The sequence below is a fragment of the Chiloscyllium plagiosum genome, chromosome 6 (assembly GCF_004010195.1).
Source record: "Chiloscyllium plagiosum isolate BGI_BamShark_2017 chromosome 6, ASM401019v2, whole genome shotgun sequence".
NCBI classification, from domain to species: Eukaryota; Metazoa; Chordata; class Chondrichthyes; order Orectolobiformes; family Hemiscylliidae; genus Chiloscyllium; species Chiloscyllium plagiosum.
The window spans coordinates 115,411,405-115,428,211 of NC_057715.1; the positions used below are offsets into that span (position 1 = coordinate 115,411,405).

General features: G+C 44.1%; 1 protein-coding gene across 2 annotated transcripts in view; it reads left to right on the forward strand.

The window, feature by feature from the left end:
- The window catches only part of LOC122550957 (transmembrane protein 164), an 82,045-nt gene that overhangs the window by 22,103 nt on the left and 43,135 nt on the right, over positions 1 to 16,807 (forward strand). The window contains exons 2-4 of one of the 2 annotated variants that reach the window (XM_043692497.1): positions 1,376 to 1,425; positions 14,595 to 14,661; positions 15,988 to 16,066. In XM_043692497.1, the coding sequence (XP_043548432.1) occupies positions 1,376 to 1,425; positions 14,595 to 14,661; positions 15,988 to 16,066 (196 nt within the window). Of the gene's footprint in view, positions 1 to 1,375; positions 1,426 to 14,594; positions 14,662 to 15,987; positions 16,076 to 16,807 lie in introns of both variants that reach the window. The other variant, XM_043692498.1, reaches the window with a different exon arrangement.

A 16,807-nucleotide genomic window follows, 5' to 3' on the forward strand; every position in this document is an offset into this window, starting at 1 on the left:
ATAAAATGTGGAGTGTGGATCAACCATTTGTCCCAACCAGTCTGTTTATACCAAAACCTCCTCCATTGTCCTTGAGAACATGACAGAGGACACATCAATGAAACACTGACTTCTGGCTGTTTTTAAACTATCTCAATATTTATCCCTCTACCAACACAATTAAAATTAAATGTTTAAATAGATGTAACTACAAAGTAATGTTGTACCGAATCCCCTAGTTTATTACAAGAGGGTCGTGTTCCACTCTCATCCAGAAAATAGGCACAGGAGGAGGTCATTCAGCCCATCCAGCCTGCTCCCCCATTTAAGATCAAGAGGGGGCTGCTATGTCCCTGGATGGTGTCGAGATTCTCAAGTGTCGTTGGAGCTGCCCCCATCCAGGGCAAGTGGGGGGTATTCCATCCCACTCCTGCCTTGTACCTTGTAGATGGTGGGACAGGCTTTGGGGAGTCAGGAGGGGGGTTATTCCCTGCAGTATTCCCCAGCCTCTGACCTGCTTATTGATTGTGATTCTCGATCTCATCCTCCTGAACTTTCCCAACACCCTTTTCAAATATTCCTCCTCAAACCGATATCGGTCAGGGGTCAATGTTCTCACACTGACACAGAAGGAATTCTCTGAACACTCCCTTCCTACCTCAAAGTTCTGCTTTGTAGTGTCACTCAACCTTCACTGACTTAACTGATCAAAACAGTTTCTTTCAAACATCATTAGAAGTTCTAATAAGAACACAAAGTTAGCAGGTACACGGTGTGGCATCTTTTTGTGGATTGAGAACATATCAATCAAGTTATTTCAACTTGTGTTTCTGTTGTAATTAGAAATCACAGCCAACACATTACACAGAGTGATAGATCTACAAACACTTACAGTCCATGGTAAAATATTCGTGATGTCATTTCCGGGATAATTACAAGTGCCCACTCCATACCTATATAACTAAGAGTCACAAATCTGAACTAAACAGAATCCATTTCAATCATTTACAAACAGGATTTAGCAACTTGGATACACACTTTGAAATTATTGAGAGGTAATTTGTTCCTTTGTTGTTAATGCCAGCATGTGAAAATTCTTTCTCTGTGTCTCTCTCTCTTTCTCTATACATGTACTGGTTGTCTGTCTTTACTTACTGACTATTCTGCTAGTTTATTTGTGTTTAATGTATCAAATACCTTCATGATTAAATCTCCCTAAAACCTACTCCAATCTGTAGATAACAAGTCCTGTAGTCTGTCCACATAGTTGTAGCCCCCTCACCCCTGGTGCCATTGTAAACAACTTCCTTTGCTGCTACATGAATATAATCAATCTTCATTCTCTAGCTGTTAAACAGTGCACATACTGGACTAACTGGATGTACTTTTATTACAGATATTCCTGCTTGCTTGCCCACCCTGTCCTGCTGCCTTGATTCTCTTCAGGTGAGTATAATTTAGAGTTTTAGTTTTTTATTTGTGTGCAGGTAAAAGCAATACACCCAGGGCTGCTGCCTTTTGCATTAAACAAAACCTTGGGCGGGTGTGGAGTAATGGTTCCCTGGTGCAGTCTCCATGACAACACCTCAACCAGTCACGAGGATTGGACATTCCGCCAAATGCTGGATTTATAACTTCCTGATGCTGGAATTTGCAATTCCATTTGAAATTGGTTTTGACCTCTGCACCGCTTCACTGCTCGTGTGGGAACCATTGCCCCTCCTGTTGGACATGACCAGAACTACAGCGCCTCAGTCTGGTTGCTTTTAAATGTTGCCTGTACAGCAGCAAACACTGGTTGAACATGAGGCATCATCTCTCCTTGCTTGCCTTGTGTTTGTTGGGGTTAAGGCAGTTTTCGTTGTCAAAGAGGCAGAGGACCCAGATAATGCTTCCTTCAAACCCAGTGAACAACAAGAACAAGGCAAGCGATGAGTAACTTGACACAGAGGCAGATAGGAAATATTGAATTTTTTAAACAACGTCAAAATTTAGAAGATTGGCTGTGGCCTCTTACCTTCAGGGGTTACACTGAGGTGCCATATGGCCATGAAACTGAAGTAGGTGAGTTAGGCTGAGGCACATCACAATCTATCTAAGCAATATTACTTGTGAGGTGTGGGTGTCACTGGCTGGGCACAGCATTTATTGCTCATTCCTAGTTGCCCCTTGACAAGGTGGGGTTGAGCTGCCGCCTTGAACCGCTGCAGTCCATGTGCTGTGAATTAACCCACAATGCTCTTAGGAAGGGAATTTCAGGATTTTGACCCAACGACAGTGAAGGAACAATGGTATATTTCCAAGTTAGGATGGGGAGTGCCTTGGAGCAGAACTTGCAGGGGCTGATGATCCCCTGTATCTGCTGCCCATATCCTGTAGTCGTGGGTTTGGAAGGTGCTGTCGGAAGATCTTTGGTGAATTTCTGCAGTTCATCTTGTAGATGGTACACACTGCTGCTACAGAGCATCGGTAATGGAGGGATGGATGTTTGTGGATGTGGTACCAATCAAGCGGGGGCTGCTTTGACCTGGATAGTGTCAAGCTGCTTGAGTGATGTTGGGGTTGCACCCGTCCAGGCAAGTGTGGAATATTCTGTTACACTCTGACTTGTGCCTTGTAAATGGTGGGTATGTTTTGGGAATTCAGGAGGTGAATTACTCACTGTGGAATTCCCAGCCTCTAACATGCTCCTGTAGCCATGGTATTTATGTGGCAAGTCTTGTTCAGCTTCTGGTAACTCCTAGGATGTAGGTAGTAGGGGATTCAGTGGTTGTAATGCCATTGAATGCCAAGGATTTGTGTTAATTAGATTATCTCCAGTTGGAGATGGTCATTGACTGGCATTTATATGGCCTGAATGTTACTTCCCAATTTCCAGCCAAAGCCTGGATATTGTCCAGTCCTTGCTGCTTTCACCAACTCACCCTAAATGTTTTGAAACTGAGCATAAAGGACTGACAACACCCTCAGCATGACAGCCAATGGGAACATCCTGTGTAGTAATGAGCAGCTAGAACATTGAATCCTGTTAACCTAGCTGGCAGTTAGACTGCCGTCACCAACATAGTTATGTTGTGCTACGGTCCCAGGGTTTGCAACCATTGCCCCGACCACACACTGCATCCTGGCCCAGATGTAAAAAGGCCAACCTTTGATGAACATAGAGATTAAAAGAGGGCAGTTGTGTAGCTGAGCTGTTAGCAGGCGATAGTTTGCATTGTTACCTGTTTGACAATCTGCTGCTTTCAGTTCTCAGATTGTGCAGCAACAGCATTATAATTGAATATTTATATTCTAATCCGTAAAGCCTCCATTTGAGGGAAGATGATGTTTAAATTGTCGTTCGGCACATTTCACGTCGCCCACCTTCCCCTTTCTGTGCCCTGTCCCACAACTCTTCAGAATCGTTTCGAGTAGAAGGTTATAGCCCACCCTGGATGCAAGACACAAGAATCACAGAAATTGTGGCATCAACATGTGACTCTAGACCCACAGCAATGTGGTTGACTCTGAACTGCCCTCTGAAATGACGAAGCAAGCCACTCTGCTCAAGGGCAGTTAGGGGATGGATAATAGGTGCTGGCCCAGCCAGTGATGGCCTTACCCTGTGAGTGACCATCTCGTCATATTGGCCAACAGCTGAGGATCACCGTGTTTATACATCACGTGTGTTTATATTCTGTTAATTTCCCATGTTGTAACTGAATCTCAGCAGCTGGGCAGAAGGTTAATGGCACTGTTGTAATGTCACGATGATGAGCAATGCAGAATCCCAGGTCAGTGGGTTCAAACCACCTCTCCCCACCCAACCCCCAGGTAGATGGTGACATTTGAAATCCGTAAAATCTGGATATTGACCACGTAGTTACTCGTATGACAAATTCAAGTCGATAAACTGTGGAGCTGGGAAAATCACGGCAGGTCAAACAGCATCAGAGGAGCAGGGGAGTTGACATTTTAGGTTGGAACATTTCATCAGGAAACATCAACTCTCCTGCTCCTCTGCTGCCTGACTTGCTGTGCTTTCTCCAGCTCCACTCTTTATCGACTCTGACTTTCTAGCATCTACAGTCCTCACTTTCTCCCGATCATTTGACAAATACCTATCTGGTTCACTGTGATCTTTAGCTGGTCTGGCTTGTATGTGACTCCAGTTCTACAGCCAGTGTGATTGATGCCTGGCTGCTGTCTGGGTAGTTAGGGATGGGTGATACGTTTTGGCTTGGCTAGTGATACCCATAGCCTGCGAATGAATAATCAAGAAACCCAACCAGATCAGGTGAGTCAGTCCAAGAATGAGGCCAGTTGTGTTCACATTATGATTCAGATCAGGCTCAAAGATCAGGTTCAAAGATCAGTTCAAAGATTCCAGTTCGGGTAGTTAATAGATAAATAAATCCATTAATTCAATCCCTAGCAATTGCAGTCGTCATTAAATGGTATCAACAGTATTTGCCTTCACATGAAAGGGAGGAACGTAGGAACAGGAGTAGAGCATTCAACCCCTCGAACCTGTTCCACCTGTGCCATGGGATCATGGCTGATCTGTGGCCTAACTCCATATCCCTGCCTTTGGCCCATATCCCTTCATACCATTGTTTACCAAAAAATTATCTATCTCCGATTTAGAACTACCAACTGATCCAGCCACCCTTTGTGTGTAGAAATGTTTCCTATCATCTCTCCTGAATCGCCTGGCCGCACTTCTCAAACTGTGCCCTCTGGTTCTAGAATCCTCAATCAGTGGAAAGAGTTTATCTTTATCTACTCTATCTTTACCTGTTAATTTCTTGAAGACTTCCATCAAATCCCTCATGAACCTTCTACATTCTGGAGAGATCAAGCTTAATTTGTATGTTTTACTGATTTGCTCTCTCGATCTGAAATTGTTTGTAAAATACGTTTTCCTTTGTGCTATAATCTGTTGAAATAGTGAGGTCACTTTGATGACTAATACAAATGCCTTAATTCAGTGTTGACTATAATTCAAGGTAAACAAAGTGAAGGTTTTGACCTAATCTAAGTCTAATAGTTCCACGTTTAAAGTGACCCAGAAGTAATTGTGTTCACTCCCGATTGTAAAAAGTGCTATAATTAAATTTCTTCTGACAAAATATTTTGTCGTCTTTTTGTTTACAGCCACACTCGTCCCTGCAATCAGCATCCTTTTCCCATGTAGTATGACCTGTTACTGCCTCTGAAATCTGGCATTCTTGGGTCAGGCTGACTCATTGGCTCAGTGGTTAGCACTGCTGCTTCAGCACCAGGTACCTGGGTTTGGTTGCAGTTTTGGACAACTGATTGAGTGAAGTCTGTACATTCTCCTCGTGTCTGCATGGGTTTCCTCAGATGGAGTTTAATTCAGATAAATGCGAGGTGCTGCATTTTGGGAAAGCAAATCTTAGCAGGACTTCTACACTTAATGGATTAGTGGTGCTGGAAGAGCACAGCAGTTCAGGCAGCATCCAAGGAGCAGCTCCTTGGATGCTGCCTGAACTGCTGTGCTCTTCCAGCACCACTAATCCAGAATCTGGTTTCCAGCATCTGCAGTCATTGTTTTTACCCCTTCTACACTTAATGGTAAGGTCCGAGGGAGTGTTGCTGAACAAAGAGACCTTGGAGTCCAGGTTCATAGCTCCTTGAAAGTGGAGTCGCAGGTAGATAGGATAGTGAAGAAGGCGTTTGGTATGCTTTCCTTTATTGGTCAGAGTATTGAGTATAGGAGTTGGGAGGTCATGTTGTGGCTGTACAGGACATTGGTTAGGCCACTGTTGGAGTATTGCATGCAATTCTGGTCTCCTTCCTATCGGAAAGATGTTGTGAAACTTGAAAGGGTTCAGAAAAGATTTATAAAGATGTTGCCAGGGTTGGAGGATTTCAGCTATAGGGAGAGGCTAAACAGGCTAGGGCTGTTTTTCTTGGAGTGTCGGAGGTTGAGGGATGACCTTATAGAAGTTTACAAAATTGAGGGACATGGATAGGATAAATAGACAAAGTCTTTTCCCTGGTGTCGGGGAGTCCAGAAGTAGAGAGCATAGGTTTAGGGTGAGAGGGGAAAGATATAAAAGAGACCTAAGGGGCAACTTTTTCCATACAGAAGGTGGTACGGGTATGGATTGAGCTGCCAGAGGATGTGGTGGAGGCTGGTACAATTGCAACATTTAAGAGGCATTTGGTTGGGTATATGAATAGGAAGGGTTTGGAGGGATATGGGCCGGGTGCTGGCAGGTGAGACTAGATTGGGTTGGGATATCTGGTCAGCATGGACGGGTTGGACCAAAGGATCTGTTTCCATGCTATACATCTCTATGACTCTGTGCAGATTATGGTGAATTGACAATACTAAATTGCCCAGTGTCCACCGATGTGCAGCCAAGATGGATTAGCCATAGGAAATGCAAGGATAAGGTAGAGTTGAGTGGGTCTAGATGGGATGCTCTTTGGAGGGTTGTTATGGACTCAATGGGCTGAATGGCCTGCTTTCACACTGTAGGGGATTCTACTCTATCCTTGTCAGTTTTGATGAATGCAAGATGACAAGTTTCAACCACCTGTTCCTTTTCTCAGCAATGTTGTGTTCTTACTGTGCAGGAACATGGCAGAAGGCTTTCAGACTTTTTAAAATGATGATTTACTTTTCATTGTTCCCTCCCTCCTCCCAACCCCACTGAAAACTGGGAAAAGATGGTAACCATTCAGCACTGTGACAAAAATCCAAAATTGCTAGAAAAATTCAGTAGGTCGGGCAGTATCTGTGGATCAGAACTGAGGAAGGATCACTGGATCTAAAACGTTAATTCTGCTTTCTCTCTACAGGTACTGCCAGACCTGCTGAGTTTTTCCAGTAATTTCTATGTTTTTTCTGATTTCCAGCATCTGCAGTTCTTTGCTATTTTGTTCAGCACTGAGAGTCTATTCCTCCTTTAACTTAGATCATGGCTGATCTGTATCTGTATGCACCCCCCACTAAAATCACAATCATGGTTACCCAGTATAGGCAGTCAGTGACTTATTGTAAGTCATGTTCTTTCAGTTGAGTCTGTTTCGAAGCAGTGGTTTAGACATAATTAAAACTGGAGGAACTGCAGATACGTTCTGAGGAAGGGTCATTCTGCTCTGATTTCTATCCACAGATGCTGCTAGACATGCTGAGCTTTTCCAGCAACTTCTATTCAGATACAATTAGTTATTTCAGTAAAGAACATATGCAACAGGGACAATTGGAATAGTTCACTGATATGAAAGGACAGACAGACCATTGGTGCAGAATGTTTTGTTCATGTTTAGGTGCTGAGGGTATAATTCTGCTGTCTAACTGAGGTGTTGGGGAGCTCGTCCCTCTGTCTTCCTCCTCTCCTTTCATCTTCCACCTGCCTGGTGAGGATTGCCGGGTGAACACTGCTCTCTAGGAAGCGCCCGATGAGCACGGCTGCCTACCAGCCCTGCTTGATGAGATCTCTCCTCTGTCCCTGCCACTTATGGTTTTGTCATATTTCTAGGAGCGGGTTGCTTACTCTCTGCCTGTTAATCGTCTGAACCCTTTTGGCCAATGGTCATCGGACAGCCAGTCATGAAGTTGAATGATCATTGGCCCCTGGCCCACCTTCATCTGAGAGTTATTTTACCGTTCTTTCTAAGAACAAAAACGACCTTACTTTAAAGAACAATGCGCTAATAGGAAGGTGCATTTGGTACCAGATATCTTGTTGGTTGCTCAACCAGCGAAATGACCCCTGTTTTTCCTAATTTTTTTCCTTTGTTTTTGTATGTTGGAATTTTGGAAACTTAAGTATCTCTGTAATGGCTTTTTTACTGAAATCTCATTTGTAATTGTAAACATCAGCACAAATTTGTTTTTAAGGGACCCTGATATTTAACAATACCATCTATCTGCCATGTTTCCATACCACTTCATACCTTTTATCTAATAAAAGTCTATTTACTATTTACTATTTAACTGTGATCTGCCTGTATTGCTCGCAAGGCAAAGCTTTTCACTCTGCCTCTGTACACGTGACAGTAAATTCAATTCCAATTCAATTCAAGTCTGTGACTCTCAGTTTTGATTTTGCCAGCTGGTCTCCATCGTTTCGAACAGTTATTTTGATTTCCATTGCCCTGCGAGAGAAACAATGCCTCCCTACATCGCTCCTTAATGGCCTGCTTTGAATTTTAAGGTTCTACCCACATTTGCTTTGGACTCTCTCTCATCAGCGAAGTGCCTTTGAGTTTTTGCCACTGTAAAGACAAGCATAGGAGTCTGAGGGGTGACCTTTTAGAGGGTTATAAAACCATAAGGGATATAGTTAGGGTTAATGGTGGGTGTCTTTTCCCTAAGGTGGGGGATTTAAAGACTAGGGGGCATATTTTTAAGGTGTGAGATTTTAAAAATGACACGAGAGGCAAATTCTCCACACGCTGACTCGTGTGGAATCAACTTCCTGAGGAAGTGGTGGATATGAGCATAATTACAACATTTAAAGGACATTTGGATAAGTACATGAATAAGAAAGGTTTGGAGGGATATGTGCCAGGAGCAGGCAGGTGGGACTAATTTAGTTTGGGATTATGTTTAACATGGACTGGTTGGTTGGACCAAAGGGTCAGTTTCAGTGCTGTAAGACTGTGTGGCTATGACTATTACAACCATGGCTCAGTCAGACAATTGCATGTCGCCTGTTTGTTGATATTACATACAGAGTTTCACATTCTCTGCTCCTGATCCCATCTTGAAATAATTTTGAGAGTTTGACTTAAAATTTTCACTAGAGGTATTTTTTCTTCCACTCAAACTCATTGATTAGGTGACGCAGTTGTGTAGTAACTTGAGTTCCCTCTAATTTTTTTGAAACTTCTCTGGAACCAGGAGTAGTCTGTGCAGCACATTGCATTGGAGAAAGGGAGGTCTGCAGGAGATCAGAGGTGAGTGTGTTGCTGGAAAAGCACAGCAGGTCAGGTAGCATCTGAGGAGCAGGAGAATCAGCGTTTCGGTCCGGAGCCCTTCATTAGGAATGAGGCTGGGAGCCTCGGGTGGAGATATAAATGGGTGGGGGTGGGGCTGGGGAGAAGGTAACTGAGAGTGCAACATGTGGATAAAGGTAGGGGTAAAGGTGATGGGTCGGAGAGGAGGGTGGAGTGGATAGGTGGGAAGGAAGATTGACAGGTGGGACATGCCACGCGGATGGGGCTGAATTGGAAGGTTGGAACTGGAGTAAGTTGGGGGGGGGGGGGGGGGGGCAGGGCAATGAGGAAACTAGTGAAGTCCACATTGATACCCTAGGGTTGGAGGGTCCTGAGGCGGAAGATGAGCTGTTTTTCCTCCTGGCATTGGGTAGTAAGGGAGTGGTGATGGAGGAGGCCCAGGACCTTCACTTCTTCAGCAGAGTTAGAGGCGGAGTTGAAATGTTCGACCATGGGCGGTGGGATTGATTGGTGCGGGTGTCCCGGAGATGTTCCCTAAAGCGTTCTGTGAGAAGGCAATGTAGAGGAGACTGCATTGGGGACAATGGATACAGTAAATGACTTTGGTGGATGTGCAGTTGAAACTCTGGATGTGGAAGGCTCCTTTGGGGCCTTGGATAGAGGTGAGGGAGCAGGTGTGGGCGCAGGTTTTGCAATTCCTGGCGGTGGCAGGGGAAAGTGTCAGGACGGGAGGTTGGGTTGTTGGGGGGCGTGGACCTGACCAGGTAGTCATGGAGGAACGGTCTTTGGGTGGGGAGGAAATATATCCCTGGTGGTGGGGTCCGTTTGGAGGTGGTGGAAATGTTGGCGACTGATACGATTTATGCGGAGGTTGGTGGAGTGGAAGTTGAGGACGGGGGGTGTGTCTGTCCTTGTTATGGTTGAAGGGGTGGGGTTTGAGGGCAGCGGTGCGGGACGTGTTGAAGAGCATCTGCAACCATATGGGAAAGGAAATTTTGGTCTTTAACGAAGACACTCAGCACATTGCATTTTTGAGTGGACGTCGTATTGTAACCTTTTTTCCATTTTGTTTGTTAACCATTAAATGTATTCACTTATTATTTTACGGTTACAAGTTTTTTTAAAATTCATTAATGGGATGAGGTGTTATTGACTAGACCAGCATTTATTGCCTGTCCGTAATTGCCCAGAGGGCAGTTGAGTCAACCAGGTTGCATTGGGTCTGGAGTCAAATGTAGGCCAGGCCAGACCAGATAAGAATGACTGATTTCTTTCCCTAAAGGGCATTAGTGGCCCAGGTGGCTTTTTCTGACAATTGATAATGGGTTCACGGTCATCATTAAACTCTTAATTCCAGATTTTTAAAATTGAATTCGCAATCCACCATCTGCTGTGGCAGGATTCGGACCCAGGTGCTCACAGCATTATCTAAATCTCTTGATTTAGCAGTCCAGTGATACTGGCACTAGGCTATCACCTCTCCACTTTTGTATAAAAGTGAAATATTTCAATATCAGTCGCAAAACACTGTCTTTTCCACATTTGTAATCAGTCATCTTGGCGATTTTAGTCTGTTCAAATCCATGCCATTGTCATAATTGTCGTCTTTTGGAATTCTGCTTTCCAGTTGGTCAGTTAACAGGTGAATGAAGTGAAGGACTGAAGCAATATCCACGTCACTATCAAGAGCAGCTGAAATCTCCTTCAGTTTATCACTCCAATAATCATGTTCACCCAGATACTGAGAGTCTGGTTTATTGATTTTATCCTTTGCAAATTGTATCCCTTCAATTGTTGTCAAAAGGCTTCTCTGCAGGTATTTGTACAGTGATGCCAGTTCCCCTACAGCACCATTCAGAGCTGTTATTAGTTTACAAGACCAACACCAAAATAGCAATTCTGAATCCTTACTCAAACACCAAGAGATCTTAAAATGATAACAAAAAGACTGACTCCGCTACGGAAAAAGTTCTAAAACATAGAGCAATACAGCACAGGAACAGGCCCTTCGGCCTACCATCTCTGTGCCAACCATGATGCCATTCTAAACTGGTATGTCGTATAACTAGTATAACTGCACGTCGTCCATATCCTGTTATTCCCTGCCTGTTGACGTTTCTAGGAGAAAGTGAGGACTGCAGGTGCTGGAGATCAGAGTTGAAAAGTGTGGCTGTGGAAAAGCACCACAGGTCAGGCAGCATCCGCGGAACAGTAGAGTTGCTGTTTTCGGGCATACGCCCTTCATCAGGAATGATGTGTCTGTCTGCATGCCTCTTAAACGTTGCAATCATATGTGATTCTATCAGGCTTCCCCCCAACCCCCCCACCAATCCCCACCCCCACCCCCACACCTTGCAACACATTCAGGGCTTTCCACTTGAACTGGAGGTGATGAGACCTGGGTGCTCTGAAGATGAGTCCTACCCAACTCAAAACACTCTTTCTCTCCGCATATACTGCCAGACCTATTGAGTTTCTCCAGAATTCTCTGCATTTACTTCCAATTTCTAGCATCCACTGTATTTTGCCTTTATAAAAAGCAAGGCCGTCTAGTATGCCAGTTTTCCAGCCATCGGGATTGGTGGTTTGACTTTGTATAGGCATCAGTGTGTTCATGCCAGCTTGTGACATTGGATTTTTACCTATTTATGGTCTGGCCTCAGCGAGATATCAGAAACTGCTCAGGTGTGTTCACTCTGCTTGTTTACATGGATTTTTAAAGAGAGCGAGTAAGACAGGACACAGGCTACAAATTTAATTCGCCAAAACTGCAACTTAATGGAACAAAGGGAGAGTTAAGATTGCTTTTACAAGACAAATTTCCTTTAAGAAAAGATGTCAAGAACCCAAGTATCACCCAGTAAGTTATCGTTAATCCAAAGGTATGCTTTCCCTTCCTCTTTCACTGAAGCAAGTTCTAAGCCTGTGAGCTCTACCATCTAGAAGGACAAGGGCAGCAGATATATGGGAATGCCACCCCCTTCAAGTTCCCCTCCGAGTCATTCCCCATCCCGACATGGAAATATATCAACAGCAACCTGTCACTGAGTGAATAATGAAAACTCCTTGAACTGTAACTCAGGAAGGATGGTTCCTTTGTCGAAGTTTGGTCTGAATCTGTAAGAAAGTCTGGAACTGACTGGTCCAAACCAAACATCAATGAGTAAGTTGTAGCTGAGTGAATGCTGCTTTACCATGGAGGCTGAGTGCACTGACCTCCTCATGTTCCTTTACTCCAATGGTAACAACAGATAACTTGGTAAGCTACTTCTTAATTTAATTATTGAAATGCCCAATTATCTATAAGTTTTATTCATCTATCTTTCAAAGTACATATTCAGGTTTCTTAAATCGATAATCTATTGTTTATTAATTAAAAGACAAAAGGTTTTCAATAAAAGATGCAGACCTTATTACTGTAGTTTGGAATATGACTGGTTTATTTATAAGGGTAAACAGTGATACCAGCACACATTCGTATACATACACGTGATAAAATCATAGAATTTTACTGTATAGAAGGAAGTAATTTGACCCATTGTGTCAGTATCAGCTCCTAAATGAGCTACCCAGCTGGTCCTACCCTCCGGGCCTATCTCTGTAACCCTCTAAATTCATCCTTTTCCAATATATATCCAGCTCTCTTCTGAACCCTCCTAGGGAATTAGCCTCTACCACTTTCCCAGGCAGTGCATTCCAAATCTGAACAACTAAGTGAAGAAGTTTCTCTTTGTCATACTCCTGGCTCTCTTATTGAAAATCCTGAAATTGTGACCCTTAGTTACTGACATAGGAATTAGTGTAAACAGAATGTCCTTCATTACCCTGTCAAAATTGTTCTTGACTTTGTTGTGGCTGTCAAAATTATCTTCTGCTCCAAGGAGAATAAACACAATCTCTCTAATCTTCCATCAAATCTATAATCTCATTTCTGGTATGATTCTAGTAAACTTCCTTTGCGCTCTCTCCAGGGAGACGTTTAACATACTTTAATTTTTCTTTAACTGAAAGAATCTTTCTCTGTAGAGAGCAACTGTACAAACAGAAATTTCTGTATAACTGCTTGGTGTGTCTAAGACCAGAGGCTATAAGTTCAAGGTGAAGGGTAAGTGCTGTAGTGGAGATCTGAGGAAAAGATTTTTCACCCAGAGGGTGGTAGGTAAATGGAACATGCTGTCTGAGAGGATGGTGGAGATAGTTAGAATCATAGAATCCCTACAGTGTGGAAGCAGACTATTCGGCCGATCGTGTCTGCACCGACTCTCCAAAGGACATCCCACCCAAACCCACCCGATGCCCTATCCCTGTCACCCTGCATTTCTCATGTCCTACCTTGCCTGCACATCCCTGGGCACTATGGGCAATTTCCCATGACCAATCCACCCTAACCTGCGCATCTTTGGACTGTGGGAAGAAACTGGAGCACCTGGAGGAAACCCACACAGAACAGTCGCGACTTTCAAGAAGCATCTGGATGAGCACTTGAAATGCCAGGGCATAAAAACAGAGAATCGCTACAGTGCAGCTAGAGGCTATTTAGCCCATCAAATCTGCACTGAGCATCCCACTTAGTGAATATGATTGGCTGGATTCAGACCACCATTCTCAATGACACTGAGCATAAAGGACTAACATAACAGCCTCCGCACGTCTACTAATGGGCAGCTAGAAAGTAGAATACTGTTAGTGCGGGTGGCACATCAGTTATGGGTTGCCATCACTAACTTAAAGCATCTGGCTATACTCCAATCCCTGTGTGGGTTTGGAAGGTGCCATCTCAGGAGCTTTGATGAATTCCTGCAGTGCATCTTGTAGGTGGTACACATTGCTGCTACTGAGTATCACTGGTAAAGGGAGTGGACTTTTGTAAATTTGGTGTCTATCGAGTGCGCTGCTTCATCCAGGCAAGTGGGGAGCACTCCATCGCACTCCTGACTTGTGTCTAGTAGATGGTGATCAGACTTTGGGGAATCAGCAGGTGAGATTAGAGTGGTTCTGGAAAAGCACAGCAGGTCAGGTGGCATCCAAAGAGCAGGAAAATCGACATTTCAGGCAAAAGCCCTTCATCAGGATTCCTCGGATGCTGCCTGAACTGCTGCGCTTTTCCAGCACCACTGTAATCTTGACTTTAATCTCCAGCATCTGCGATACCCACTTCCGCCGAGGAATCAGGAGGTGCGTTGTTCATTGCAGGATTCTGGCCTACTCTCGTTGCCAGTGTTTATAAGGTGAGACCTGTTTAGTTTCTGTTCAGTGCTAACTCCCAGGATGTTCAAAGTTAAAAATCACACCACACCAGGTTATAGTCCAACAGGTTTAATTGGAAGCACTAGCTTTCGGAGCGACGCTCCTTCATCAGGCCCAATCACCTGATGAAGGACCGTCGCTCTGAAAGCTAGTGTGCTTCCAGTTAAACCTTTTGGACTATAACTTGGTGTTGTGTGATTTTTAACTTTGTACACCCCAGTCCAACACCGGCATCTCCAAATCATGACTCCCAGGATGTTGACAGTGTTGGTGATGGTAACTGGTTATCATACGATCAAAGAGTAACAGGAGCTGTTTACTATCAATGGAGGAAGACAGCCTTCCTGAGCTGAAATAGTTTTAGCAGATCTATTGTCATTGCTGTACCATGGTCGATTGGTTATGCTTAGGATTTATTAAACTCCATGTTGTGTTTACACCCTCAGGTTACATGTGCACATGCTGAATGGACCTTTGCTGGCATTGCTTTTCCCTGTAGTTAACACGAGACTGGTGAGTGTTCGGTTGTGTGTTTGCAGCTCTCAACTTGCTCCTCCTGGGTTTGACTGGTCAGAGATTAGTCACTACCCAACTCATAAGGTCCAGAATGGTGTGTACTGGATGAGGGCTAGAGAAAGACCCAGGTCAGAAAGTTCCTGAGACCACTCTTATTGGTCCTTGCATGTGATGGCTGAGTTACACTTGTAAGGCAATCTCCCCACCCTCGCGTCTCCGTGTTCTCGGCAACTCGCACCCCCACCACCCCCCCAGCTGGACCTAGAGAGAAAGGACCCGGCTAAGGTTTCTGGTCAGAGAAATGTGGTTGGATTGAGGCAGGGAGATCAGCTTGCTACGAAGGTCAACATTAGCCTTTTCTCCTCCTGCTGCAGTTGCAATGCTCTCTCACAGGGACTGGTGTGCAAGGACACACCCAGGTCACGTTGCACCTCCCTGTTTCCCAATCTATTGCCATTCAGATAACAATCTGCCTGCCTGTTTTTGCTACCTAGGTGGATCAACGTCACATTTACTCACAGGGTGTGTGGGAGATTTGGTGGGGGAAGGGAGGCACAGGGGAGAGTGAACGATGTGAAAGAATGGTGGTGGGGGAGGGGACATTAATGTCTAATCAGGAGGATTGTGGAGTGTGAGGTGGGGTAAGTTGGTCGTAATGTGGAATCAGTGAAGGGGGAGATTAGGGTGAATGTGGTGTTATAAATACGTAGTTTATAAGATTACGTTTTGTGCCTGGGTGTTTTGGATAAACTGAAAGAGCACGGTCGCTTCACTTGTTAACATACTTTCAATGTTTAAAATTGAAAAAATACCGAATCATCAGGTGATGCAGTGCAGAAGAAGGTCATTTAACTCCTGTACCTATGCTAGCTCTTTTAATAAAAGCTATCTAATTATTCTCCCTATTGTTAGCCATTGTAGCCTGTAATTTTGTTGCCCTTCAAGTATTTATTCCATTTTCCTTGTGAAGGCTATTATTGAATTTCCTTCTTTCAGGCAGCACATTCCAGATCATAACATCTCCCTGTGGAAAATTCATTTATTTTTATCTCTCCTGTGGTTCCTCTTTTAAATGCACCTTTTGTGGTCAGTGCACCTGGTGCTGGAAATGGTGTCTCTTTATTCGCTCGGTCAAAACCATTCATCATTTTGAACACCTTTTATCAAAGCTTCTGTGGTCTAGGGAGAGTAGTCACAGCTGCCTGAGTCTCTCGGAATAACAGGCGTCTCTTGTTTCTGACAACTCAAATAAATTTCCTCTGCACTATCTTTAAAGAAATTTGTGTTGTATGATGTTTCCCTAAATTGTGTATGTTCTTGCAGCTCCCATTTGAAACCGAGGTGTATTATATTCAGCACATTCTCATGTACGCTGTCCCCCTCTACTTGCTGAGCAAAGGTGGTGAGTACAGCAGACTGGCTATTTTATATAACCTGCTGAAGAAAGACTGAAAAGCATGTCCTATGCACCATCTTTCACGACCTCACGATGTGCCCAGAACGTACTGAATTCTGTTGTTGTAGCAATGCCACATGGCCTTTGGTGCTGTAACAATTCTGTGATTCTGATTGTTTTAAAAAAATCAAACAATAACATTATGCCTGCTACCCTGGAAAATGTTCCAAGCTGTTTCACCGAGGCTGTTGCCAATCAGGAACAGGAGTAGGCCATTCAGCCCCTCAAGACTGTTCTGCCATTCAATAGGACTGATCTGTGGCTTAACTCCACATACCAACCTTTGGCCCATATCCCTTAATATCTTTTTGCTTAATGAAAATTTCGTAGTTAAAATTACCAACTGACCCAGAATCCACTGTCATTTAGAGTCATAGAGATGTACAGCACAGAAACAGACCCTTCAGTCCATCATGTCCATGCCGACTAGATATCCTAAATTAATCTAGCCTCACTTGGCCTATATCCCTCTAAACCCTTCCTATTCATGTACCCATCCAGATGCCTATTAAATGCTGTAATTGTACCAGCCTCCACCCCTTCCTCTGGCAGCTCATTCCACACACAGCCCACTTTGTGTGAACAAGTTTCCCCTTAGTTCCTTTTTATATCTTTCCCCTCTCACCCTCTAGTTCTGGACTCCCCTACCCCAGGGAAAAGGCCTTGTCTATTTACTCTATCCATACC